Source organism: Pyxicephalus adspersus, chromosome 9, assembly GCF_032062135.1.
Source record: "Pyxicephalus adspersus chromosome 9, UCB_Pads_2.0, whole genome shotgun sequence".
NCBI classification, from domain to species: domain Eukaryota; kingdom Metazoa; phylum Chordata; class Amphibia; order Anura; family Pyxicephalidae; genus Pyxicephalus; species Pyxicephalus adspersus.
This window is the reverse complement of record NC_092866.1, coordinates 25954420-25982226: the sequence shown is the minus strand read 5'-3', so window position 1 is coordinate 25982226 and position 27807 is coordinate 25954420. Positions and strand designations below refer to the sequence as shown.

General features: G+C 38.6%; 1 protein-coding gene across 1 annotated transcript; it reads left to right on the top strand.

Annotated features, from left to right (window-relative positions):
- The first annotated feature begins 132 nt into the window (after positions 1–132).
- On the top strand, positions 133–27807 carry LOC140338667 (nuclear transport factor 2-like). The gene is made up of 5 exons (XM_072422957.1): positions 133–230; positions 8839–8951; positions 16337–16408; positions 22281–22379; positions 27296–27807. Exons 2-5 carry the CDS (start codon positions 8856–8858, stop codon positions 27413–27415), a joined length of 387 nt encoding a protein of 128 aa, XP_072279058.1. The 5' UTR covers positions 133–230; positions 8839–8855; the 3' UTR covers positions 27416–27807.

Below are 27807 nucleotides of genomic sequence, written 5' to 3'. Positions count from 1 at the left end.
TTAGGCTTTACTTCATAAGAAAAACACTGAATAAAGGGTAACCCGTCTAACTTTACACCTTAATTCTCCATTCTCCAGTAGTCGTTTATCCGTTCATAAAAACTCCAAGTCCCAGCAGCACTTGCGCCCGGGATCCGCCTAGTGAAGGCCGGGCACATTTTCAACGGAGGAGGGTGGAGACAGCGGTTCGCAAGTGGCGGGGGACCTTGCAGAGCTCGGTCGGGTTCTGGGTAAGACGTAGAACTGATATTTCACCCATCTTTCTAGAATATTCCGCTGGGGGTTGTAGTGCATTGCTGCAGTTCCAGTCTGCAGGGGAATATTTATCGGTATGCCCGGGCCGGTCTGTCTTCATGACTTGGCTGAAAGGCATGATGGGCTCTGGGCCTCGTGTGTGGAGCATGCTGGTCAGGGCGATTATCTGGTATCATTTATATTAGATAATTGGGCTGGAGATGTGTGGTGATGGTGCCATAACATTTCCTTGCATTTTATGTGACATTAAAGCGTTTAGAATTGTATAAAGAAGTTGAATCCTGCTCAGTCATAAGAAGGGACGTCATTTTTTTCAACTTGGTCAGAAGCACATGAAGAGGCGGATCCAGTGGCCTCACTAGAAGCACAGATTTGAAATTGGATTGCAGAAACGAGGGCTATGGTGAATCTATTTTAGGTCTGAATGGAATGTGAAAGAACTTCCTGCCAAATGAATCCATTGAGCTGGTAGCCAGAGGTTCTATGAGTGAGGCTATTCTATGTTCCCAAGTATTCTGCATGTGGAGGAACTTCTAGAATGTGCTTCTGACAAATGACTTTTCAATAAATGAATGGTTTCTATGTACCTCACAGTTCATATATTGCTGGATATGACTCCCCTTCCATTTTTTTTGGGTGAAAAATGTAAGCTTTAGGCAAAATTACAGTTACAAAATTCTGCAAATTTCCCACGTCAATGTGTACTCCAAGGAAACCTAAATGTTTTTATGTATTTGCTCTGAGCGGAAATGTGCTGCGGGGCTTGGTATGTTTTTTATTCTTCTAAAAAGTGTAATGTACACACCCCCTTCTCACTTTTCTCAATATTGACACTGGTATGATACATTCAAATATTCACATGACACTGACATGGCAGTGCTTATAGTTGCCATGGAAAAGATGTGTTCTAATGTTATTACATGGACTGTCCCGGGGTTTCATTGTGCAGGAGTGAGATGTCATTGACAGACGTCTATTGTAGAAGAAGTTGTTGCCCAGCAGATGATGTAACATATAAGTAATAAGTACCACCATAAAGTAGGCGGAACTAAACGAAAAACAAAAAAATCACACTCACCTTTAATCCTGCAGATCCCTCGATGGCGCTGGTCCTTCCCACAATTCGATCCTGCGTCGTCCTGGAATTTCTCTGTCCCAGCGCAGAGGAAGCGTCGGGCACTGCCACCTTCAGTCTTCTTTTTTGTCTTCTTCGTCTTCTTTTTTGTCTTCTTCGTCTTCTTTTTTGTCTTCTTTCTCCGTCATAGCGCAGGTACAAGATCGGGTGAGGGAGGAAAAAAAAAAAGAGAGACTCTTTTTTTTTTTTTTTTTTTTTTTAAAAAAAAAAAAACATGTTTACCTTACTAGCCTCTCTATGTAAAGTAAAAATGTTGAGTTAAAGCCCCTAGCATTCTAATTTTGTTTGTATTTTCACGCAATGTATTATATATATATATATATATATATATATATATATATATATATATATTAAAAAGATTTCTATGTATTTGACTCAATACAGTTAATTTGTATTGAATCCAATACAAAATTATTAGAATTTCCTGCCGCTCCTCCGGCACGAACCGAAGCATGCACTGACATCACCGGGAAACCCCGGAGAACGTCTCTGCAGTCGCCAGAAGATTGAAGAAGGAGGACGTCGCCAGAGGACCTGGACTGACGAGCAGGACGCTGGAGGACGCCAAAGGAAGAAGGTAAGTTAGGTTTTTTTTTATTGTTTTTTAGCGACCCTGAGTGTACAGCACTCGTTCATGCATTGTGGAGTCATTAGTCATTGGAAAGGATCGTGAAAGATCCTTTCCAGCGACAAATATTGCACGTGTGTACATTGTTTTCAGAGTTCCACTTTAAAGCTATGGCACTTACCTAGTCCAGTCGGTCTTGTGCCATCCTATCTTTCTTCTTCGTGGGCAGGACGCCGCTATATTTCTTCTACTGTTGTCATTTGATCTCGCACTGTGGAGGTGTGGGATTGAGTAATGCTTCTTCCAAAAAAAATTTAAAAAAAGTGCTGATCTCACTGCATTTGTATTATTTATTTTACATTAGAGGAAAGCCCCTTTTGCAACCCCGCAGCTACCTGGGATACATGACGTATGTATCTGAGGAGGCTCTGGGTTTCCCTTTTGGTTTTTACCACTGTGAGGCTAAAGCTGGAAGGGTGGGGTCCCCCCTTAAAGTCCCTTTAAAAAATGGTTAGCAATCCTTTTATATAAAGTAAAAAAATTCAGATAGGTGAAAAGGTTGTGAACAGGTAGGCAAGTGTGTTTTTATTGCAGAAGTGACATTGCCTGTCCCTTCTGCAATAATAAATCTACCTGATCCCAGTTAAGTATTTTTGTGGAACTATAAGCTTGCGCACTATAAGCTTCTTTTGGGGTCCAGACATGTAGGGGAGGGCAGCACTGTCCCCAAGGGGACATGTAAAATGGCTATAAAAACACAAAATGACCATCTAACTTAATTCTGTTCTAAAAATGTCAACCCCTTGCTTACCATGCAAATGACACCAATGTGCAAAATTCTACATGCTCTTTGTATTTTAAGTTGAGCTGTGTTTTGTTTTTAAGGAAATACTTTCCATCTGTTTGTTTTATAGATCAGCCTTATCTGTATTAAAGTGGAACTAAACCCCTCTACTTGCCTGTCTGCGTTCTTTCTCATGGCGCCACCATCTTCTTCCTTTTCTTCCTAGTTGTGATCTTTGGCCATCTTGATTGGCTGGGCAATAATGACATAACTCCCACGCACAATTTTCATTCAGTCCCATTTACTGCAGGGGTGGCCAGGAGGGCTGGGTAACCCAGCAACCATTTTTAGCAGTTCCACAGGGCAATTAGGCAGGCAAAAATGCTTCACCTGTCCTACTGCAAATCACAAACTTTTCAAGTGTAACTCTTAGCCTCATAGTGTACACTGAGCCATTCTGCTCCGTGTATAGTTGCTGCATGAATATGTGTCAGGAGTTCTTGAGTTCTTTTTTCTGGAGCTAGCTTATCCAGGTCAGATCAGTGAAAATAGCTGAAGACCCCAGGACTGGAAAATTGCAGCAACAGAGTGATAAGGAATTTGAAAGCTGCAGGAGCACTGGAGTGGGGTTCCTGGGTAGATCCCAGGTAGCCAGCACCATAGTTTAATGTATGTGTATACACAGTCTGTCCCTGTTTTGTTCCAGACAAAACATTGATCTGCTTAAGGGGTCCTTTCTCTCCCTTTTCAACCTGTTCACTTTCCCAAATCTAATGGGAGTTTCCTGTCCAGTACTAGATTTCACAGGTAAAGCTTAAAGGTCTCCAACCTGTGCAGGAAATATATTTTCATTTAGGCTTTAGGATCCAGGTTATGTCTTTATAGTGAAGGAAGCTCTCGAACCTGCAGTTCAGATATCGGTCTAACAGGTTGAGAATGAGCCCTGGATACCCTCATGACCAGCTATTTTATGACTATTTTAACTTGTATCCCTATTTTTTTTTTTTCCACCTTTCGTTCATATCACCTAGGGTGTTCATTTGAGGTAGGAAATTTGTGTGGATTCTGAGCTTTTCAAAAATTATGGAGTCATCACTGGGACAGTTGGGATCCAACCTTGGACCCTTCCTAAGTGGTTTTCCAAACAACAAGTGTTGGAGTTCAGTCTATCAGTCATCTGACTATTTATGTAGGGCTGTCCCAGGGTTTATTGGTTGTAATTGTAAATTAATTGTCCATATTCTTTAACACCCCTAGCGTTCTAATTCTGTCAGTTTTTTTTATGCATAGAAATTTTTGTTTATTGTGGGCCTGTAATTGTTATGATTAACTCCCGGGTATAATAATTATATTTATTTATTATAAATTAATCATAAATTATAATATAAGAATTTTAAATCATAATCATAAAAAATGAAATAGACCACAAAACTATTTTATCAAAAATTTCTCACTGAAATTTTCCAATCAAGGGTGCAATATTATTGATAAATATTAATATAAATTAAATGCAGATTTTAGAAAAAAAAATATTAACATTTTTAGTTGACATTTTTAGTAGACATCCCGGGTGTGGTAGATTTTAAAGCAGGGTGCTGCACAAAGTCCAACATCACAGTCAGGACAGTAGAACCTGGTTTCTTTACGTTTCTTCCTTCCTCTGTCATCGGTCTTTGAGCAGCAAACCACGCACATCCTTGTAGGTGCCGCCTTTTTCTGGGTTGGTGGGATGTATTCAGTGACGTGACGACCGGTCAGGCGTTCTGGGTTCACAACGGTGGAAGCACGACATCTAGGTCTATTCATAGCCACTAATGGTGTTTGGTGGTTCTTGACTATGGATTCGGAAACTTGCAAAATGAAGTCTGAATGATTCACAGGCCTCTGACTTTTTTTTTGTACAGAATGCAGGCATTATGGACAGTACTCATCAGGCACACATCTTTTTTGTCACGCCATCTCAGGGCCATCATCTTGCCTTTCTGCCAGGTAACAATTTCTCCTGTCTTTAGCTTCCCTTTTGCAAACATTGATGGCAGGTTGCGCATGTTAAACCTAATGGTTCCAAAGGGAACTGTTCTGTGTTGCAGAAGGAACTTGTAAAGCTCAGGAGAGGTGTAGAAATTGTCAGGTATGTCACAATAGCCCTGATCTAGCATTGGCTCAATGAGGGATAGCACTGAAGATGTGGCCAATCCATAATGGCTGTATCTGGGGTTGAACTGTGTCCCTTTTCCAGTGTACAGCACCGTATTCCAGATGTAGCTAGATGAGGATTCACACAGCATATAAGTTTTTACACCAAATCGTGCCCTCTTTGAGGCAATGTACTGCACCCAGCTGAGCCTCCCCTTGTAAGCCATTAGACTTTCGTCAATGCTGACATCTCTTTCTGGCACATAGGTTTTCTGGAAATTTTGTAGAACCATCTGAGACACTTCCCAAATTTTCTTCAGTTTTGGTGCAGGATGGGTAGTCTTATAAAATTCTTCATTGTTTGCGAAGTGCAGGTACTTCATTATGAGGGAAATGCTGTATTCTGGCCTGACTGTGCCAAAGAATGGAGTGGCAATCATTTTGTTCTTGGACCAGTACCACTTCTGCACGGGTTTGCCCACAACTCCCTGCAGGATCACCAAGCCCAAAAACAGCCAAATGTCACCCTTGGTCACAGGTTCCCACTTTCTGCTTCTTGCAAACCTCAGGTGTGGAGCACCTTGTTGTTGTCCAGCGTACCTGCATAAAACAAAAAATGAATTTTAGTATATGTTCTTTTATAGTGTGGTGAAGGTTGCAAGTAATATGTTAGCAATTTCCGAGCAACATACATGTTGGCATAAAAAAGTTTAAAAAGTTAACAAACACAGAGCAGCACACATGTTTGCATAATAAAAAATTAGCAAAAAATTTAGCAAACACAAGAGTGGCTCACCTGTTTGTCTCCACAACAATTTTTTTGATAACTTCAGTCAAAAACAATTTCAGATATGCCAGGGGGTCATTGCATTCAGACTCAATTTTCATCCCAGGTGCGCCGCTGAATGGAAATCTTGGCGGTGCTTCCTGGTCCGCATCAAGGTCCGTGGAGCACCATGTGCGCACAGCACTGACCTCAGGTTCAGAATCGTCGCTCAGTTCACTTTTGCTGTCTGATGACAAAATTCCTGGTGAATCGCTATCGCTCGATGCCACAAGGGACTCCAAATCGCTATCGCTGCTTTCAAATTCCTCCAAAACAGCGCTTGCGCCGGCGAGATGCCTTCTGGATGCCACCTGGTCTCCACCAATCCGTCAGAAACAATCAAGTCATCAAAGGGTCAGATCAAGGTCAGCGCTAATAGTGGGCAAAATGTAAATCGGGGCACTTGGCAAAGATGCTTGGTGCACTAAAATATGTACTTGTACTTTTATTATGTGTTTTGTACTGTAAAAAAAAAAAAAATAAAAACAGATTACATAGTAATCTTCTTTTAAATTTCCCGCCCTTTTGCGGGGATGGGGATGTCCCGCCCTGCTCCCCTAGATCCACCAACAATGCTTATCGCATCACTCGGAGGCTGCAAGCTTCACATTCTTCCGGTGAAGCGAGCAGCTATAGTAAATTCGGGGAATGATGCCAGGGGGAAATCCCCTCTAACTGATAATAGGCGAAGCAGCTTGGCCAGGACCCAGGCGCCATTTAAAAGCAGATTACTCAGTAAATTTCCCGCCCGGTCACGTTCCTCGACTTGGGGTTACCACTTTTTGCACGTATTTTTCACCCTCGTCACATTCGGGATTACCGCTAGGGGGGTTAAGTTACACTCCAGGAGCCAGGTTGTCTCTGCCAGGGTCTTAAAAGTGTGCATTGACCAAAATTTTCTTCCCCACCTCTTGATAGATATTTACAGTGGATACTTAGGCCTGGTTACCTTGTCAACACTAGATACTTTGTTTTGACATGCCAGATGTTCCAAGGCTGCTGTTGGGTTGTCAGGATTATTTGTCCTGAGATGTTTTGTTAACCTGCATAATTGTAGCAGGATTTAACAGCAAAGTTCTGAAGTTGTGCTTCCACCATGCAAGGCCTGTCAAAGGATACAAAAATCATGCCTTAATTCACCTGGGTTCTGGTGTGTCCGCTAATTATCTTCCTTTGGTGGCAATAAGTCTGTCAATGGCGTCAGCATGTTGTTCTTGCCCTCTCTGTGTTGGCCAACCATAGTACCATTTGAAGCTGAACCCAATGCCCAAAATGCCCAAACTGGGTTCCTGGACTCCAGAATGTAAAAAAGCCTTTTAGACCTTGATCATCCATATCTCCATACTTGTGCAAACTTCAATTCAGCCTATGGCTTAGGTGCGGTCCTGGATCAAGTGAACCAGTCGGGGGAGGAACATCCCATCTTTTCTTCTTGTACAGGAAGCTGTCTCCCAAGGGAGTAGCTTATGTAACAATTACAAAGTTGTGTCTTGCCATCATGTTAACACTGCAGAAACTCCACGACTTGTATGGTCACAGCTTTAGTGATCACTGATCACCTTCCACTGGGTTGAATCTTGTTGCTAGGGAGAACTGCAAGCTATTCCATTAAAGCTTACACTCCAGCACCAAAAGACAGTTGCATATGGCACATACTTGTATGTGTGTAGTTGTCCTGCAGCGATGACAGGTCCAGGACCTGTGATCGCTTCATCCTAGGATAGGGGTCGGCAACCTGCGGTTCTTTGGATGTGAAGCTGCGGCTCTTTAGTTCCATACGCAAATATTATTTATTTTATCAAAAAAAAAAAAACATTTCAAAATCGTTCTGAATCGATTAACGAGGATTAGGCACCGATTCTATCTCTCAGCCACTTGTACTCGCTTTTCACCGCACCCCTCCCCCGTAACACGCGTCGTCACTGTCGTCAGTCCGTCGTAAGCTCTCGAATGACGCCGTCGTCGGATGTTTCTATGTAGGTTTTAATTCGCTTTCGACGACAAGTTAGTGTTGTAAGTAAATGTTTTAATTTTTTACCTAAATAATAAGTAATTATCTAATAATGCCATATATATATAATCCAATTTGTTGTGAAAAACACTACAACACTACTTATATATGAATAAATAGATATTTTTTCTTATGAATAAATAGATTCTTTTTTTTATCAAAAAACTTTATTTATGCGAGTACTATTTATTGTTGGCAAGAAAAAATTTTGTGGGTCTTGAAATTTTGTAAATTGTAATTTTTAACTCTTCCAACTCAAAAGTTTGCCGTCCCCTGTCCTAGGAAGATCTTTATAGTCTCATCCTCTTTAATCATGAAATCACGTAACCCCCCCCCCCGTATGTTGCGTACAGTTTACAACTTAAACAAAAAGCCGCCAGGAAGTTATTTTTATTTATTTTTTTAAAAAAGACATTCTATGTCTCTATTGTCAGTTAGTACTATAACTTGGTGGTTTTTCAGTTAAGGTACACTTGGTTGAGGACAGACACCGAATTCTTTACTTTGTGAATATGTGGCTTTTTTTTACCTTGCTGGGTGGTCTTCTCAAGAAAGCCCAGGTAATTTTGACTGGATGGAACTTTAATTTACACTTTAAAGTAAAATGGACTAAAAAAAACTGTAAATGGGTATTAAAATTGTGGCTTTCTTTTTATCATGCATCCCTTTTGCCTAGACACTGTTGAAAGTTAGCACCTTCCCACAGATTCCTCCAAGTGCTACAACACCAGAACTTGGAAGCCAGGTTGCCAGGATTTCACCTATATGTGCATATATGTTTGCTCTCTCTCAACGGTTAACAGAAGCACTGGGTAAACTGTGGGTAAAAAAAAAAGAAAAGTTTTTTGCTGTGTGCTAAGTAATGTTATTGTATGAGTTATAATTTTAGTTAGGGCTTGGTTGGTAAAGTAAAATAGTATAGATTTAAAACATAAAAATCTTTGGTATACAGCAAAAACTTTTTTTTCCCATTCTGTGTGTGTGTTTTAAATGTCCACTTCTGTTCTATAGACAATATTAAAACAAGTGATATGTTGAACTAGTTTTTATTCTATGAGCAGTAGGTACTCTTCAGCTGAGGATTTCAATTTTTTTTAAATTCAGAATTATGTTCTCTTTGCAGATCTGTAAGTCTTCACAATGGGAGAAAAGATTTGGGAGCAGATTGGGTGTAGCTTTGTACAACATTATTACCGCCTGTTTGACAGTGATAGAACACAACTAAAATCTATATATGTAAGTATCTTTTTTTTTTTTTTTTACCTGTTTGCTTTCAGACAATTTTCCCATTTTCACGTGCTTAATTGTACATAAATACAGTGAAGTTTAAAAAAAATGTCCATTCAGTTTAACCAGAAGATCAAATTGTAATTTGAATACATTAAAACCTTGCACACTTAGAACTGTACATCTGCTGTTAGTCCAGAAGGTGCCAATAAAACCTTATATGCCATTGTCCAATATGCTGTTAGAGATATTTCTGGATGAACATTCTGCTTTGCTGTATCTTATTTTAATACAAAGTTTTGCATACAAATAAGGGTTTCTCCTGTACATAAGTAAATGAAAGTATATGCCCGGGCTTATTTGAATGTTTGCATTTTGCTAAATGACCAATTGTATTGTGATCGTACAATAATATCCTAAACCTTGTATCTGCTGTTTAGTCACAAGTACACATTCAAAGCATTATTTTTACTTTCTAATATTAGTTGCTGTGTATATTCTTTTGGGTGTGCTTTATGCACCATATTTAAGTAATATTTTGTATAGCGTTTAACATTTACATTTATTTAAAAATATATACTGTCGTGGTGTTACAAAATGATGGTTAACATACCCACTTTTTCAGTAAAGGCTCACTCCATTAGGACAGGAAATGTATCTTGGGCCTTTTTCCCATTGGGCATCTGTGCTTTAAGTTTGTAAGGCTGCAGCTTGGACCACATTTTTCAAATTTGTACAAGAAGATTGTATTGACATTTTCATTCTCATTTTTGTTGCGTGGTTTTGCTCACTGTAGAATCCCATTCCTGGATTTTGAGACATGCCATACCGAGCAGATTAAAATACAGGGCCTAGTTTCCATTTTGTCCTCTTATTTCCATTGTGTTCAATCCTCCTGTAAAGGCAGTATAATCTATGGTTTTTGAAAACATGAGTATGATTATGTTGTTTACTGGCAGGCTGCTCTGTACAGTGTACTTCTAAAGCCACAGTTTAATTTAATACATCTCCCAAAAGTTTTAAGGTAAGTCTTGATTAGGAATAAACTTGTGAAATAATTTGAGAAGTTTTCTTCCTGGCTTATATGAGGTGTTAGGGCTTGGTCTACATGGACGGTTTTAAAAACACATGTAAACGTTCTTGCCACGCTTATATGCGTTTTTATTCACTTCTACGAGCCTTTTAAAATAATATTACATAAGCATTTTCACTTTTATGTGTTTTAAGTTTTACTTTTATGCGTCAAACTTAGGACTTTTTTTTTTTTTTATACAGGTTATCCCACAATGAAAGGATGATTCCCACGGCTGCACTCATAACATGAGCACAGCTGTGGGATTCCTGGCAGTGTGGGATCCCCAGGCACTAGAGGGCAAATGAGAAAAAGTGGAGCTCTGTTCTGCTGATAGCTTGATTGCTCCTGCAGCCAGATCGGAGCTGTGGCATATGTTCTGCATCCAAGAACACATGCCACAGTTCCGCTAGGCTGTCAGCTAAGCAGGGCTCCACTGATTGCTTCGCTCCATGATTGGCTGAAGAAAGGGAAACCAGCTCAAGCGTCATCACGGTTTCCCTTTCCTCTGCTATAGTTCTTCCCAGCTCGTTTTTGGGGGGCGGGCTGCCCACCTGCCGTGAATATTCTGCCCTGCACATTTTCAGCACCTCTGAAGGGACACTGGAGAGGCTGCTGTGCTAGCTCCGTTCTCCGCTGATAAGAGCTGATAGCTGATTAGAGCCGGGCGGAGTGGGAAGAGCACAGCTATGAAGAGATCAGGACACAGGCTCTCCCTCCCCCTCTCATAGCTGTGCTCAGTCTTTTGGAGAAAAAAACAAACATCATGCAAATAATGTCTCCGCCTAGTGGGCGTGTGTAATGACATCATCAGAGCAGTGTGTGTATAATTGCTGCATGTCACATTCCTCAGCCTTACAGCTCTCTGTGTATAACCCTTCATATTCCCTAAACTGTATGTCATAATGATTTGAAATTTTCAGGGTGCACAGGGTTACCACCACCAGGTTACCACCATTCACAATTTCAGCACCCCAGCTTTTACAAATTTCATGATATGGGGATCAGAATTTTAAAACCTTGTGAAAATACAACATTGGGGTCACAGTATTAAAAACAAGTGCGCCTTGGACTCCCAAATTAAAAAATGCAAATTGGGACCACCATGGCTACTTACATAGAAAGGGGCATTGGAGAAGGGCCCCTAAATTTATACTTATCTCTCACAAATCTATACCTGTCATACTGTTACCTCCTCTGCTTCTGTTCTTTGAACCCCAAATTTCCCTAGAATGGTGGGTTGGACAAAGCGGAAAATGTAGGTGCAGTGGGGGACACCTTTGACTAACCCCACACACACACACACACACACACTAAAATTTCGTTTCTATGGCAATCACACTGCCTGTTACACATTACTGCCCACTTCTAACACTGGAACCCCAGTTTCTCTGGAATGGGGAGGTGTAGGAAACTGAAAATGTGTGGGGAACATCTGTGGATAACACCCCCTAAAGTTTTATCTCAATGGCATCTTTAGAACATAAAAAACTCTGCCTATCAAAACAAAATTGGGGTTCAGGTTCTGGTAGGGTAAGTCATGGGTAACAGGGCAGCGTGTTTTGATGGGCAAAGTTTATGTAATGATGCCATGGTGATGAAAGTTTGGGGGGGTGTTAGCCACAAGTGTCCTCCACTTGCACTGATGAGCAGAGGTTCTTATGTTCTAATGATGCCTTGCTAAAGAAATTTTAGGGGTTTATACATCTGTTCCCCACTTGCACCTACATTTTCAGTTTCCTGCACCTCCCCATTCCAGATAAATTGAGATTCAAAGAACAGAAGCAAAAAAGGACAGCATAGTATTACAAATATAGTTTGGTGAAAGGTAGGTCAAATTTTTTTGGGGCCCAACCCAATGCTTCTTGCTATATGTAGGTAGCCCCAGGGGTCCTTTAATTTGCATTTTCAGTTTTGGGCTCCTAGGTGCACTATTCTTATAAAACAGCAGCCCAAATCTTTAATTTCCACAGGTTTTTAAACTCGTGATCCCCATATTTTGAAACTCTTGAAATTAAAGAATAAAATTTGGTTAGTATGAGAGTCCTCTGTGTACCCAAAATATTTTAGGTAATTACAACCAACATGTTAGGAGATCTAAAGGATTGAACGCAATGAGTTGTTAGGCTGCAGAATCTGACAAGCAGACTTTACACACACAGCTATCACACTGCAGGTGGATACATTTCACAGGAAGTTTTTGTTTTTGGCAGTACTGAGGAGGGCACTGGCTGTCTTGCCCCCATCTGCGATCACATGGATCACATTCTTTGTGTTACCTAGGTATACCGCTACGAGGTGACATCTGAAGGTAGGCTGAATTCACATTGGCAGTAGGTTGCATTTGCTGCGTTTACCCCTCACTTTTCTCTTGTCATGAACCACTGCTGCATGAAAAACTGCTAGGCCTGAAAAGCCCAGCACTTACCACCTGTTACCAAACCCAGGTGCCCAGTACTTACCGCCTGTTACCAAACCCAGGTTCTTAGCAGTTATCACCTGTTACCAATCCCAGGTTCTTAGCAGTTATCACCTGTTACCAATCCCAGGTGCTTAGCAGTTATCACGGGTTACCAATCCCAGGTGCCCAGCAGTTATCACGGGTTACCAATCCCAGGTGCCCAGCAGTTGCCAAGAGGTAGTCAACTCAGGAGGGGCATTATTTTACTGCTAATGTGAACTAAGCCTAATTTGTTAATCCACATTGATCACAATTTTACACTACTACAAGGGTTTACATTATTAAAACATGGAACTCTAGGGAGTTGGATTAACCTCCCTAGAGGTAACCCAGAGTGTGACTCGGGGTGGAAAAAAGTTGCTAAAAGTGGTAACCCTGAGGCACACTCGTGGTATGTAAATCTATGGGAAAGTTAGTAAATAGAGCGCTTACCTGATCCGCGGGTGTCCAGCGCCGCGATCTCCGTCTTCTTTCTTCTTCATCTTCTTCTTCTTCCTGCTTCTGCATCTGATGGGTCACCGGGGAGTTCCCAGGGACGTCGGTGCTTGTGTACATTGCCAGCCGGGCAGGGCGGGAAATTCAAAATTCATTTGTATTTCATTCAATACAAAATAACTGTATTGAATGCAATACATTGGATTTTCATGTGTAAAAGCAGTACATTATTTTTAAGAACATTTATTTTACAGTATATATAATAGTATGAGTATAATGTGTATTTTTTTTAAATATATAGAATTTTTAATTTATTCAATTTATTGTTTTTACATGATTTTGTGTTTCAAACTTTATTATACTAATATACTGTAAAATAAATTTTCATGAAAAACAATGTACCGCTTGTAGACATATAAAACCGGAATAAAATGAACCGCTAGGGAGGGTAAAATACACAGCATTAGACTGTTGGGGCATAATACAAAAAAATGGAAAAATTGTTCATTCTAACAAGCCAGGCATTAGAAAGTTGGAACAAAGTATAGGGGGCAGGTAGAACACTGACACAATAGCAGGGGTTACTGGATATCTATGGCATAAATAACTAGGAGCTCCAAATTTGCTGTGTCTAGCCCCGCCCACTTTTTTTTTACCACCTGCACTGTTTGAAAGATCTTGTAAATCCAATAAAGGATCTAAAGGCCAAACTTTCTATTTTAAATTCTACTCTCTCTTCCTCTTCTTCCAAACCTATATAACAACTTGGGAAAGATCTATGTAAGATCTTGTCAAACAGTCAAAGAAATTTGGAGTAAGTTCAGGAAGTAGTTTCAGCAAGTTCTAAAGATTGCTTTAAGAAAAAGTTGGATGCTTCTCTTGAATCACAGAATATAACGGTATTAAAGCTTTAAAGTAAAGATAACAGGGACTGTTGATCCAGGGAACATCTGAATTGCCTCATGATATCAGGAAAGAATTTTTTTTTTCTCCTGTTGGTGCAAGATGTACCAGGGTGTTTTTTTGTCTTCCTCTGAATCAACTATGTCCAAAGGGTTTTATATCCATGTTTATTTCCCTAGGCGTTAAACTTGATGAACTTGTCTCTTTTTTTTTTTTCAACCTACTAGTCTTTGATTTGATTTCTTTGGCTTCGCAAATATCTATACCAATGACTCCCGAATGTGCATTGTTCAATATGGTTATTGTGCCAATACCCAAACATATGAAAAACTGTTGGGATATATCTTGCTAGCAGCTTGCATCGCTGTGAAAATTCTTCCTCTGTTAACTTTGCAGCTCTATACTCTAATCTCAACTGGATCATGGTCAATGACAAGCTTACATGCATTTTCAAGGACACTTCTTAAGCTACATACACACTTCCAATTATTATCGTTGGAAAACGAACGACGAACGTTCATGCACGATATATACGAACGATCGTATAGCACCGATCCTGCACATAGAGTTAACGACACGATCGTTCATAGATATTGTACACACAATAGATACGATCGTTTGAGCGACAGAGGAACTATGTGCACGACAGTAAAGTGAACGGACGTTCGTTCATCACGCATGCTCTGAACATGGACGATCAACGAACGACCGTACACACGAACGATGTTCAACGATCGTCGTCCAATCCGATCCGTCGGTCCGGTCGTTCGTTTCCAGCGACTTTCCTCGTTCGTCGGCGTCGTTGGTTACTTTTTTACCAACGATTTTTTGCCCAATCGATCGTTCGTCGTTCGATTGGAACGATAAAAATTGGAAGTGTGTACGCACCTTTATACCTTTGCTTATTGCACTGCAACTCTGGACTCTTGCCTTAACAGAAACAAAGATCCCCCCCACCCTAGTTTGTTGTTAATTTTGACCCTGTTTCCCCATCTGGATTTACAGTTGATTTGATAAAAATGTTACGAAAATATATGCTATTTTTTATTTTTTTGTAATGTGATTGTTCCCCATACCCCCGCTTTCCCCAAAAAATTGAATAAAAAGATTGAAATACAAGACTACGTTGTTAGTAGGATGAAACATCTGGCATAGCTTGAAGATGGGTTAAAGCAATATACACATTAGTCCAGTGTTTCAAAATGCTGGACATTACTGCTAAAGGGTCAGGTTGCTTGCTGTGGTACTCAGCGACATGCTGTTGGTTCATCGTCGTTATATGGCTCATGTGTACGCTCTTCTTGCTGCTGCTTTCAATCTCAGCCCTGCCATGTACTCTGATCACGTTTTATTTGCATTCCTCCTTTATTCTGTTTAGATGTGCGTTGTGCTGTATTGTAAGAGTGTGAAATTTAAACGTGAATTTTTAAATCTGCTCTTAAACCAATTTCACATAAACATGTTAAGAAGGAAAGAATGTTTGTGTTTTTCATTTGCCTTCAAATAAGTTTAAATACTTTTGATAAAAAATATAGAAATAAAATATTAGTTTAAGGGATTTAAACTGTTGCACGAATATAAAAGACACACTTGCCCTTCCATACAGTCCAGCAACATCCTGAATTGTTTTAAAGTAGTCTTCTCTTCCATGCAACAGTATCAATTGTTGGCATAGCCTTTTTACACTGTACTGTTGCAGTCTGCACAGGATAGATCATTCTACAACAAAGAGTTAAACAGCAGGGAGCATTACCATCCCTGACAAAAATCAGCAACACTCCCCACTGTGCACCTTAACAACCATTAAGTGTTGCTAATTTCCTTTAGTTTAGCTACCCTCTACACACACACCAGTTTGTGTATAAAATACACACACGCAAGTTACTGTAACACACACACACACACACACACACTCATCACAAACAAAGCAAAAAAAAATAAATATTGTGAGCAAATACATCCATATGGGCTTGGTCAGTTTCATCATTTTATCAGGTTAAAGTATTTGGTATTTTTGAGGAATGATGAGCCTCTTGCGTTATTGATGTGCGGTATTGTTGGCCACCAGTAGATGGTGCTGTGTAACAAAAAATTGTACACATTTATTGGCCCGAGTATAAACTGGGATTATTTGTCTAGTGGCATTTCATGTTGAAGGTACCGATAATATTATCTTTTATAACATACTGTCTCTTTACTATTTCAACGGTCAAAGTTTGTACAGTTGTATAAGACAGGCCGTTGTCCTTTGACTCCTTTCATCATCAAGTTGTTCTTCCTGAACTCCAGAAAGTTATTTCAAAGGGTTCCCCTGCGTTAGAATGGTTGAGAAACACTGCTCTAAAATCTTGCAAATTCCCAGTTCTTTTACCACCTTCACTAGTAGTCCAGGTTCAGAGTTGTTTAGGTCTCATTTCCCTAATGTTTAATTTAAATCTTTGATATAGATAGACTATTTGATAAGTGTGTGTGTTTTTTTTTATATTTTTTCAAAATTATCTCTTTTTTTTTTTCCCCCTGCAGACTGATGCTTCCTGTCTGAGCTGGGAAGGACAGCATTTTCAAGGGAAGGATGCCATTATTAATAAAATAACTGTAAGTGTTTTGCTTTCATAATTTTTTCCTCTCACTTTAATTTCCTAAACACTGTACTTAGTCCCATATGGGTTTGTCAAACTGAAATGAATTTGCAATAAAAGCTTACATATCCTCCAAGGATGTAGTATAGGGGATTATGCTCTGACTGAATATCATGTATTCTGAGTCTCATGTATAAAGAGAATCATGGGGGTCATGGGGTTAAGGAAGTTTGTCATCCATTCTTTATTGGAAAGTAACATTCCTTGCCTTAAAGCTCTTCCTGCAGGCTCTTTTGTTGTCTTTTACTAGCAAGTCCTTTTTTTTTTTTTAAAGGTATATGAAACTAGAGCGGGGTTCTACTGTATAAACTATTGAAATGGTGTGGAAGATAGTAGCAACAACAAGAGTAAATGTGAACCAGCCAGGGCTGGAGCAGAGCAAACTGGAAAAAGAAGCCCTTCCATCCAACTAGTTAAAAAATCAAATAGTGTAGCAATGTAAGCTTACCTATGAAATACTAATATTTGCAACCTTTTTAAAGTTACTGTCTGGTTTAGGCGCATTAGATTGTGTCAGTAAAACAAGCTGGAAATTTGACGTATTCTGCACCTTCAACTGCTTGCCTCATGCACTGTTCAATCGGCTTGATTGTAAGGGTTGAAATTGCAGCAGCTGTCTCACTGTAGGTTACCTGTCTTTTTTTTTTTTTTTTAATATTTTTTTTTTTTTTAAATAGATAGTATAGTCTTATACTATTATAGGACTAAATATATATTATAGTCCTATAACATTTTTTCAGTTTTTCATTTTTTTCAATTTTTTTTTCCCCCAACCCCATTTTGGTCCAAACTGTAATGACATAGATTAATATAATGAGAAAGGTAATGGGTAAGGGGCAGAATTGGGCCCTGGGAAGGGGAATGGAGAGTAAGCAGTGTTAGCCCTAATTTTTTTTTTTTAAATGTCCAATTTTTTTTTTTTTGTAATATGTCCAAACTGTTCAGTGCTCTGTATTTTGATCCAACTGTCTAGTGTTCTATGTTTTAATAGTGTAATAATCCTTTGTAGTAGTGTAATAGTGTGATTTAGTTCACATTAGCAGTACAAAAACTGCACATGCATGAGAATTTTTACATTATAGGAAATGCCCCTAATGATATATTCCCAATGTTAGGCATGCCCCAAAGGAGCAGCCCACAGACACCTGGGATTTGAGACGCAAATGACCCAGGAAGCTGCGGATTTATTCTTCAGTCTTAACCACTGTGGTAGTAAAGATGGAAAGGGAGGGGTCCTCTACCAAAAATAGAACAGAAAAAACAACACATTTTTCCATTATATAAATGAGGAAATCATGCTTTAAAGAGCATGTGTTAGCAGATGGGGGCAGGACAGCCAGTGTTCCCCTCTTATCACTGCCCGTATTTTACAAAAAAAACCCAAAAAAAACGGTGAAATATATTCACGTGTGTGTGAGTGTGATGACATCAGCAGCAGTGTGAAAACTGTGTTTGTAAAGGCTGCTGTGATTTTCTTCAGCCTAACAACTCACTGTGTTCCATCCATCAGATCTGCTTGAAATTTTCAGTCTACACAGCCAGGTGATACTAGCTACTAGTAACCAAATTATCTTTGAAGAATTTTAAGATATGGGGTAACAAGTTTAAAAACTTGTGAAAATTTAACATTTTGGTTGCTGTTGCAAAAGAAAGTGCATATTGGAGCCAAAAATTGAAAATGCAAATTTAGGGACCCCCGGGGCTACTTACATAGCAAAGAGAATTGCGGTGGAGACCTTAAATTTTTACGTACTGTTCTCAAAACCAAACATTTTTCTGCACCTTGATTTCTGATTTTGTACACCCCACAATTCTTGGGGATATTGGGGTTCAAAGAAGAGAAGCTAAAAGGGTAACATAGTATGACAGTTATAGATTTGTGACAGGTAGGTAATAATTTAGGGGCCCCATGCCAATGCTCCTTGCTATGTAAGTGGCCTTGTGGTCCCGAATTTGCATTTTCAATTAAGGACTCCTAGATGCACTTGCTTTTGAAAGGACCCCCCAATGTTGTTTTTAAGATTCTGATCCCCATATCTTTAAATCCCTAAAGTCTGGGGGGCTGAAATTGTGGTTACTATTAGCTAAGAGGGACTTCTGTGCACCTTGAAAATTTCAAGTCATTATAACATAAGGTTTAGGAGATGTGAAGGTTTCTACACAGAATGCTGTAAGGCTGCAGAGTATGACATGTAGCATTAACACACATAGTTGTCGGACTGCTCTGATGATGTCACTACACACACCCACTCAGGCGGATACATTTACAGGTAGATTTTTTTTAGAGGTGCGGATGAGTGCTACATGGGGGGGACTCACGGCAGTCGGGCGTCCTGCCCACTAAAAGGGGACTGGGGAGAACTATGAGTAGGGCTGCATACACACTTGCAATTTTCATCACTGGAAATTATCTTTAATGATTGTTTTCAGTGACAAAAGTGACAGGTGACAGAATGAGTGCTGTTCTATTCTATGGAAAGGCTTGGATGATTGAGCAGCACCCTGCTGTGCTCTACTCCATTACCTTCTCAGTGGGGCATCTGCTGTACACACATCTGGTTCTTGCCCAAGATGAGCCCGTATTGAACAACAATCATCTCACATAAGTACAAAGCCAGTCACAGACTTGTGAACCGCCATTATTATTATTAATAAATAGGATTTATATAGCGCCAACATATTATGCAGCGCTGTAGCCATGATACTATCTGATAGTGATTTAAAAAAATGAGGTTCACATTCAGTTAATTATCTCTCATGAAAACATCTAAAAGTCTCAAAGTTATCATTCTTTGTTCAAAGGTTTTTCTCTCCTTAAAGAAATTTATGAAAATTTATGAAAATATTCCGATCTAAAACTTTTGTCTTTCACCAATGGTCAATGTGCCTTCTCTCAGTAGATGCAGAGAAAGCCTTCAATCAAGTGAGTTGGCCCTTTCTATATGCCTTAGGCTTAGGTCATTGCGATCCTGGATTCATTGTTTCTTCATGAAATACAAAGAGATCTCCTAACGTTATTCTAAATGACCCCTTTCATGGTTTGCTATGATAAATATTAAAAAGGACATCTTTTTTTATAATATACATTTCAAATTTTGCCATTCTATCTTCTATTGAAGTTTGTTTGGAAAATGTCTTAGGAAACTTATATGGGGGTTGTGTATTATCAGACGTCTTTGTTGATTAGATTGGTGGACTGGTTCCACATTAAAGAGCATAAGAATTGGGTGGAACTAGAGTTTTCAATGGTCCTGTTGGACCTTCGGTTGGTGGATAGGTTATCAGGGAGGTAGTTCTTGGTACCATGATCTTCCTTCAATGACTGTGGCTCTGTGGAGCCAACTTATACGAATTACATCTCTATCAACTAAGTTGGGTCTGCTAACCCTACTGTTTGATAATCCTGAATTTCCTACTGCTCACTGTATATCGCGAATATTGGTTTGGAACTCGCAGGATACTTAGAGCAGGTAGACGCCCCATCTTATCTGATCTGCAGGCTTTTTTGGATACTAAGCTTTCGTTGTTCCTATATAGACAGATCAACCCCCTTCTTTTCTTCATTTTTAGACCTGAAGGTGTGTGTATTGACACATGTTACATCACTTGACTGTAGAGAACTTGGGAAAGAAATTATAAAATCTTAGCTCGATGGTACCGCTTACCTGTAGAAGAATATCTGTCCACCACTCAGGAATCTTTTGGTGATGTGTCTTCCAAAGGTCTACCATGTTACACATCTGGTGGGGGTTTTTTGATAATACAAACCTTTTGAGAAAAACGTTTTTTGGATTTTTAGTGAATACTCTTTAGTACCAAATGAGCAGGATTTGATATTTTAATTCATGATCCCTGGATCCTTTAAAATGGTTAATGTATTCTTAGACGTTTTCTAACTGCAGCACGAACAGATATTAGAGAATATACATTTTATGGAGGAGCTGGTAGCCGATGACGAGGATCATAATAAGAAATGTCTTGATACTTTGGCTGCTTGGATAATATTTAAACAAACCTCTTTCTTTCACAAATTATTGAGATGACATATTGAGCTTTACCAAATTATGTAGATATTCATTTAGAGATGGACATGGTGGGGTTTCCTTTTTTGTTCCATTCTCCATTCACCCTTTTTTTCCCCTCTTCTTTAGAAATGGGATTAAATGTGTTATATGGATTTTTTAATGTATAGTATACTCATGGTGTGGAAGGCCTCCCTAAGTTAGTTCAGGATGGATGTGTACGTTATGGATTTACCTACATTCTGTGTAAGAAAGGGGCTAACTGGTAGTTGTGGTGTTTTTATTATGATATGTTAGATACAAAAATGTATTTTTTATGTTAACACTGCTGTGTTTTATGTAAAATACCGCTGTGAAGTATTTTAATATTTTTAATGTATGTTGGTCTTTTCTTTACTACCTGTCTTGGTCACGAGGGAGGTAAAAAGTTAATCTTTATAGAAAGGCATAGATAGCAATAAAAACTATGAATGGTCTAAACCTTTACCTGCCTTTTACTTGCTTACTTCGACAAAAGTTGGCAAAACTGCAGTACTAAAGTCATGAATGTATACCTGTGCTGGGAACAATTACCAAGTCACTCTTCACTATATTTCAATTACTATGTACACTAATGAAGATTCAAGTGTTTCTTTGTAAATATTAAAACCCCCAGGATTAATTAAAATTCTAGCCCCTTACACTACAAATTGAGAAAAATTCCAGAAGGAAGCATGAATACTTATGCAATACATTCTGGTCAATCTGATTCAAACACTCTAGCCAGACAGTGCGGTCATATAGTATATTTCTTTCCCTCACTATAGGGATTTACCTTCTGCAAACTGGGTTCCATAATGACATCCATCTGAATACTGCGTCTGTGAAAGAGCACTGCTGTCCTCCTAAGCTGCTTTCTTGCTTTAGACTTCTTTCTGTCCTTTGCTCCATGACATTGGAAGGAAAGGAAGGTGTTTGTAGTTTATATAAGGTAGATGGGAAAGCAGATAATCAGTTCAGCTCACAGGTTAAAAGGACACTGATAATTCTGCACAACCAAAAATTTTTTTTTCTGTATAAAATCTGCTGGGTTTCAAAAAAGAAGATTAATTCAGCCACATTAAATATGTGTGTTCAAACTAAATTCAGGTGTCTTTGAATGCATTACTTTTGTGACTATTTTGCTTGTAAAATTTTTTTAGATATTTTCTTAGGACACAAAAGGCTTTTAATTGATAAACCTAAATTAACTTTAGTTAATAGTTACCCTGATCATATTTGTAAAAGGACAAAAAGGGGAAAAACATTTTTTACTTTGTTTATTTGTGTAACATGTTTTACAGAATGTCACATTTTTGTATCAGACAGGGCATTATTTCAGAAAGGGACAGGTGTCCCTTCTGTAATAAGCGTTCTTACCTGCCTGATTGCTCCGAAAAACTTTCAAAAAGACTGCATACCCAGCCTGGCATTGGTTACCAGGCAATCCCAGTTTCCCCAGCGCTTGGCTGGACTTAAAGATGATTTACTGTGCGCAAGCTGCATTATCCCCAGCCCAGGCAATCAAAACGGCTGAAGATCGCATCTAGGAATATAAGATGGAAGAAATTGACGGAATGGGGACAGGTAAATAAAGCAGGGTTTAGTTCTACTTTGAAGGTAAATCTTTCTAATGTGGCCCTGATTTACTGTTCTAGCCCTCCCCCACTCTAAGCATACATTTTTCAATGCCATAAAATAATAGCTTTACTGCCCGATAATAGCTTTACTGGTAACATGACATGACTTTTTAATTTATCCCTTGATGTGTGTTTTTTTTTTTTCCAGGGGCTTCCCTTTCAGAAGATTCAGCATAGCATCACCTCACAAGACCATCAGCCAACATTTGACAACTCTATAATCTGTATGGTTGTAGGCCAGCTTAAGGTAAAACCCTGGAACCTTTTTTTTCCCAGTTTGCGTTTTGCAAGATCTAAAAGCTAAAACGTTTAGGATATTGATTTTGCTCATAGTTTTTTTCAGTGACTCTTGCCTGGCATGCAATGAAATGATCTGGAAATTTAGTGTGTACATTTATTTAGAAAATTATTCTAAGGTGAAGTTCACTTGGGTGTTTGGTCTCACATCTGCCCCTTTAAACCCCATAAAATGCCTTCTGCATTTGTCAGGATGTCAGGACATATTTAGCAAGCACCGAAATCATAGAAAATCAACCTCGGAAGCTTTTGAAAAACATTAAAAAAAAAACAGAGACACACACCAAGTCCATTGGAGGTCATATTATTCCCTCCTTTGGAACATTGTATGTATGTCTCTTTTGTCAAATATTTAACCCCCTGGTTCCTGGTGACTTTTTGTTTCTGCTCTAAACTATATGGCGCATGTGGAGTGCAGCTTGTGCCGCTGCTTACAGAGCCAGCCACCGGGGACAATGTTATGACATCTAACCAATAAACATGGTCACCTTCTTCATGGAAATCCGCCAGTCCAGGACCTTTCATCCCTTGGGCGACAGCCCAAGATAAGTATGTGCCCTAATCGGCAAGTATTCTGTGCATACTCCCAGACTGGTAGAAGCTTCCCACCCACCAAGTTTAGTTGTGCTTAAATTTTTCAGTTGGCAGCAGGATTGCTTCAGAGTATTTAAATGTTCAGTGTTTTTTTTCTTTTTCTCTTCTATATTTATTTACTTTCAATGTTAGAAAATTCTGCAACTCCTAGAGCAGTTAGTGTCCCAACACAACCACCTCTCCTCTTGATTTCAGTATCGTTTGGCAGTCATACTCCATCTCCCTCCCTTCTCTTAACTCCATTTATGTTTTATTTTGTTTTTTTAAGAACTTTTATCTACCAAGACAAAATTACATCCATATAGCTTAGCAATACTTAACATGACATACAGTGTGTTATATATAAAAAAAAAAGCAATACATATGTTATATTTGCATTAAAACATTTTTCTTGTTAAAAAGAAAACGTGCAAATTGTAAATGTTTCGAATAGTTGTATCCATTATTAGTTGCAAAAAAGATACATATATAGAAAATGCTTGGTGGATAAAAGAATTCTTTATATTGTATTGAGTTCAAGATGTTAAGAAAATTGTTAACTTGCCGGAACCCAGGAGATATCAATAAAAATTTCAGCAAGGTTTAGGCTGAGAGGTTTTCTCTCCTTACAACTTTTGCCTCCCCACCCCCTCTATGCATGTCTGTTAGATCTCTATACATTTCACTCATGTATGCATAATGGTTGCATTTGTTTCACTGGATTTAGGGGGGGGGGGGGTGATGTCAGAAAGAATAAGGATTACATTTTTATCCCATAGAAATGCATGCTTTCTTTAATTTATTGATTTAATTTATTGACCAAATTGTTTGTAACTAACAAATGAGACTGCATTAGTTTAAATGATTTATATCATGTACTTGGAACAAACTAGTCTAAATTTACTATGCATGTCATGTGGCAACCCAACACAAACACAACTATGACCAATTTTAGGTCCTGACCCAATGGTTGAAAAACACTGTCCCGGGGTATTAGGAAAAAAACAATGCGGAAAGACAATAAATGGTGGGGAAATGGAGCAGGAACCAGCACTTCCACTGGCAACCAATATTAAACCACAATCCTAGACATTTTTATTGTGGTCTCTAATACCAGTTCCAGGGGCTATTTTTGCTGGGGCTATTTGTTCAGTCGCTAATACCAGTTCTAGGGGCTATTCTTGATACTATTGCCAATCTAGGAGCGCAGCAGCTTTACTAAAATCTGCATACCTTTCTGGGAACAGAATCCATGCAGCTCTTCAGATATAGGTTTCTTGCCACTAAATGCCTGTGTTTCTTGTGGTTTAGACATTGCTGATGGAGTCCAACTCCTCTGTTTGCTTGTTCCTTGGTCTTTAATCTTCTGGCCTCAGTTTCATGGTTGTTTTCAATTTATGCATTACAGTCCTGCAATGTGATCTATTCCTTGATTGTTTGCCATGAGGTTTAAATTGAGGGTACAGACTGCCCCTGTAGGTCAATGCTTTAGTTCATCTGGCCCACCATTCTGAGATAATGCATTGAGATGTCCTATTGTTTTAGGATGAAAATCCTTTTTTTTTGCATTAATGAAATAACACTTTAATTGCCCCTCTTGTTTTGCTTTTGACTGTTGCCATATTTGGTGGTGTCTATTACCTTTTTACTGCTTATTAATAACTATGTTATTAATTATGTCAGTATCTTTATGTCAAAAGCGGTACATTGTTTTTCGTGGAAATTTGTTGTTCAATATTTTAGGCCTGTAATTCTTAGGAATAACTCCCGGGTATGATAAAGTTTGAAACACAAATCATAAATTATAATATTTATCAATATTCATTTTTTAAAATAATTAAATAATATAATAAAAATAAATGTATTAATTTTATTTAAAAAAATGTAATTGGTCCAAACAAGGGTACAATAATAGATAAACTTTTAGATTTATTTTTTATAACTTCATCACTGTGATCAATGTTTTAAAAGCAGATTACAATGTAAGCCACGCCTCTCCAGCAAACCGACACTACACGCATCACATCAAACAAGCCAAGGATGTGATGCAGAAGCCGCCCGGGGGTCGCTGGAGGACCCCCCTGGATTGTGGGGAGCAAGTATGATTTTTTTTTTTTTGCCCGGAGTGTGGCTCAGGGTTACCGCTTTTGGTACAAAAAAATTCACCCCGAGCCACACTGGGGAATACCGCCAGGGGGGTTAAAGCTTCCTATACATGTCAGAAGCTTGTCTCCCAAGAGATGCTGAGATTGATGAACGGCTACAATGTACTTCTATTGGGGGGAGCACAGTTTAGTGCCAATCACTCGTCCCCCTTCCTCCCCATTAAGCAGTATAGCACACTGTGTACAGCTCTTGTTTATTATTTGTCACTGGAACTCACACAAAAGATTGTTTCCAGCGACAATCATCTGGCATCTGTCTAATGAGACATGTTGTCCAAATGTGTACAGAACTAGTAAAAAGGTGGCAGTGCATTAAAAAAATTCTTGTACATGTTTTTATTCTAGCCAGAAAAAAAGTTGTTGCACATCTGTTTAAGGCATCTCAGAAGTGTGATCCCAACAAAAAAAATAAAAATTTGTGTTTGCAAATAATTTGAGCACTGGTATCAATGGTATCCAGGGCAAATAGGAATTGTGAATCTCCTGAGCAGACAGATGACAGGTTGTGGGGTTCTAACCCTTGCTCATTCTATCTGAAATTGGGGGAAAAAAGTTAAATAGACTATAGATATATTCATGGCAACAAGTGTACAGAAAGTCTACAAATTCAAACTTCAAGCGGCATGTGTAATGGTTATATTATATTATATTAAAGATTTAAAGAAAAAAATATTTAAAACAACATTCACTCTATGGGTGAATCAGTGCATGTAGCTTTTGTTTTATTACAGAAACCTGTGCATGCCTGTGCGGTTTTTTTTTTTTTTGTGAAGTTTCATGAAGCTTTTTTCGGACGAAAGATTAAGCAGAAAGGGAATATAGTAATTCTAAGTAATTTGTGATTTACTTAGAACCTCCTACTAATGTTTCACCTCTATGTTACTTATATTTGTATTTACATTTTTTAATATATATTTTTTTTATCTAAATCTTCTGCTCTAAAACTAAATCCTTGGATTTCAGCAAGTGTTTTTATTAAAATGTTGGAATGGTGTCTGGATTTGTACCAATGAGGTCAATGAGAAATTGATTCCTGTCTTGTATGAGAGGTGTGTGTTCTTGAATTTAGTGCTTCGAGATGCAGGATAGTTTTATTTCATGTTTGTCCCAAAATGAAAAAAAATTGCTTTTTTTGGCTACACTGAAGCCCACAAGAGCTTATTCACATATGTATGGTTAGCAGGCACTTGCACAACTAGTCAACTACCTGCTAGCCATGCTGCTTTATCTCTAGAAATAAATGTGACCAGGTCAGGTAGTAGTGAGTCATTTACCATAAATCCCATAGCTGTTTTGCTATACACGGACATCAGATAATCATTGCCCGAGACAAACTCGTCATGCTCGTTTTAGGTCAGAATATGATGTGTACAGGACTCGCCAATGTTTTTTTATGGTTGTCTCTCGTCTGATCAATGAAAGGTGGATTGGGAACAACTGATATTCAAGTCCAGGGAGGACAGCAGAAACTAATCCTCCATAGAGTTTTCCTTTCCTTTTTTCTTTCCTTTCCTTTCTTTTCTTTAGCTCTCGTTTGTTGTTTCATCACTGGAGACTATTATATTTGAGGTCAAGGAGAGAGCCAAGGAGTTGGCACCTGAAACTAAAAGCATTTTTGTCAACAAAAAAATAAAAACACTAAAAAAAAAAATGTATGCATATTTTTATTAAGGTAAAGTGAACCTAAATTTTACAGTTTGACTATGCATCACAGATTAGTTCATTCATTTCACTAGTTTATTAGTTTTACAGTTTGTGTCCGTACGATAAATAAATGTACCTGTTCTGGTAGTATTCCTGATTAGAAACTACACTTTTTCGCGACTAGTGACTTTTGTTCTGGACTTACAGAAGCCTCAGGAGATTGGCTAGCAATACCTCTGCTACACCTGCTTTGGCTTATTACAATACAAAGTATAGCAGGAGGAAGAGTTGCTCTGCTTCAATACTGTATTAGATGAAAAAGAGGAGCTGCAGAATACATAGTGTATTTTATATATCATCCATAACAGACATGTCTCACATTGCTTGATGGATATGTCTAGGTCCACTTTGAATCATTGCAATATCGGAATAGTAAGTTGTTTTAATAATTGTACTAATTTGTATGTATTTGCTTTGTTTTCAGGCAGATGATGACCCTATTATTGGATTTCATCAGATATTTTTACTAAAGAATGTTCAAGATGTATGGGTCTGTACAAATGACATATTTCGACTGGCACTGCACAACTTTGGTTGTGCTTAACAGAAGAAAGGAAAATAGAAATCAACTGCCCATATTTTGTTTTTTTTGTTTTGTTTTTCTTTTCTCTTCCTCCCCCCTTTTTTTGGATGTTTTTTTTTTTTTCTTCTCCCCTTTTTTTTGTTGTTTTTTTTTCTTCTATCATTTTAAATACTTTCTGATGCAAAGTTCAAAATAGTATAAATATATAATATCATACACACACTACTGAACAAGGAAATGTTAAACTTGTTGCCAAATGGTGGCTGATTGTGTACAATTCTTGGAACTTGACTTTTGCATTTAAATCATTTACCTTTCAACCTAGATTGTGCTTTATTTTACATCTCCCCCTCATTTAGTGATCAACAAAATTGGAAATAAAAGCAAAAATATGTTTTGTGCTTTCTTTTGAA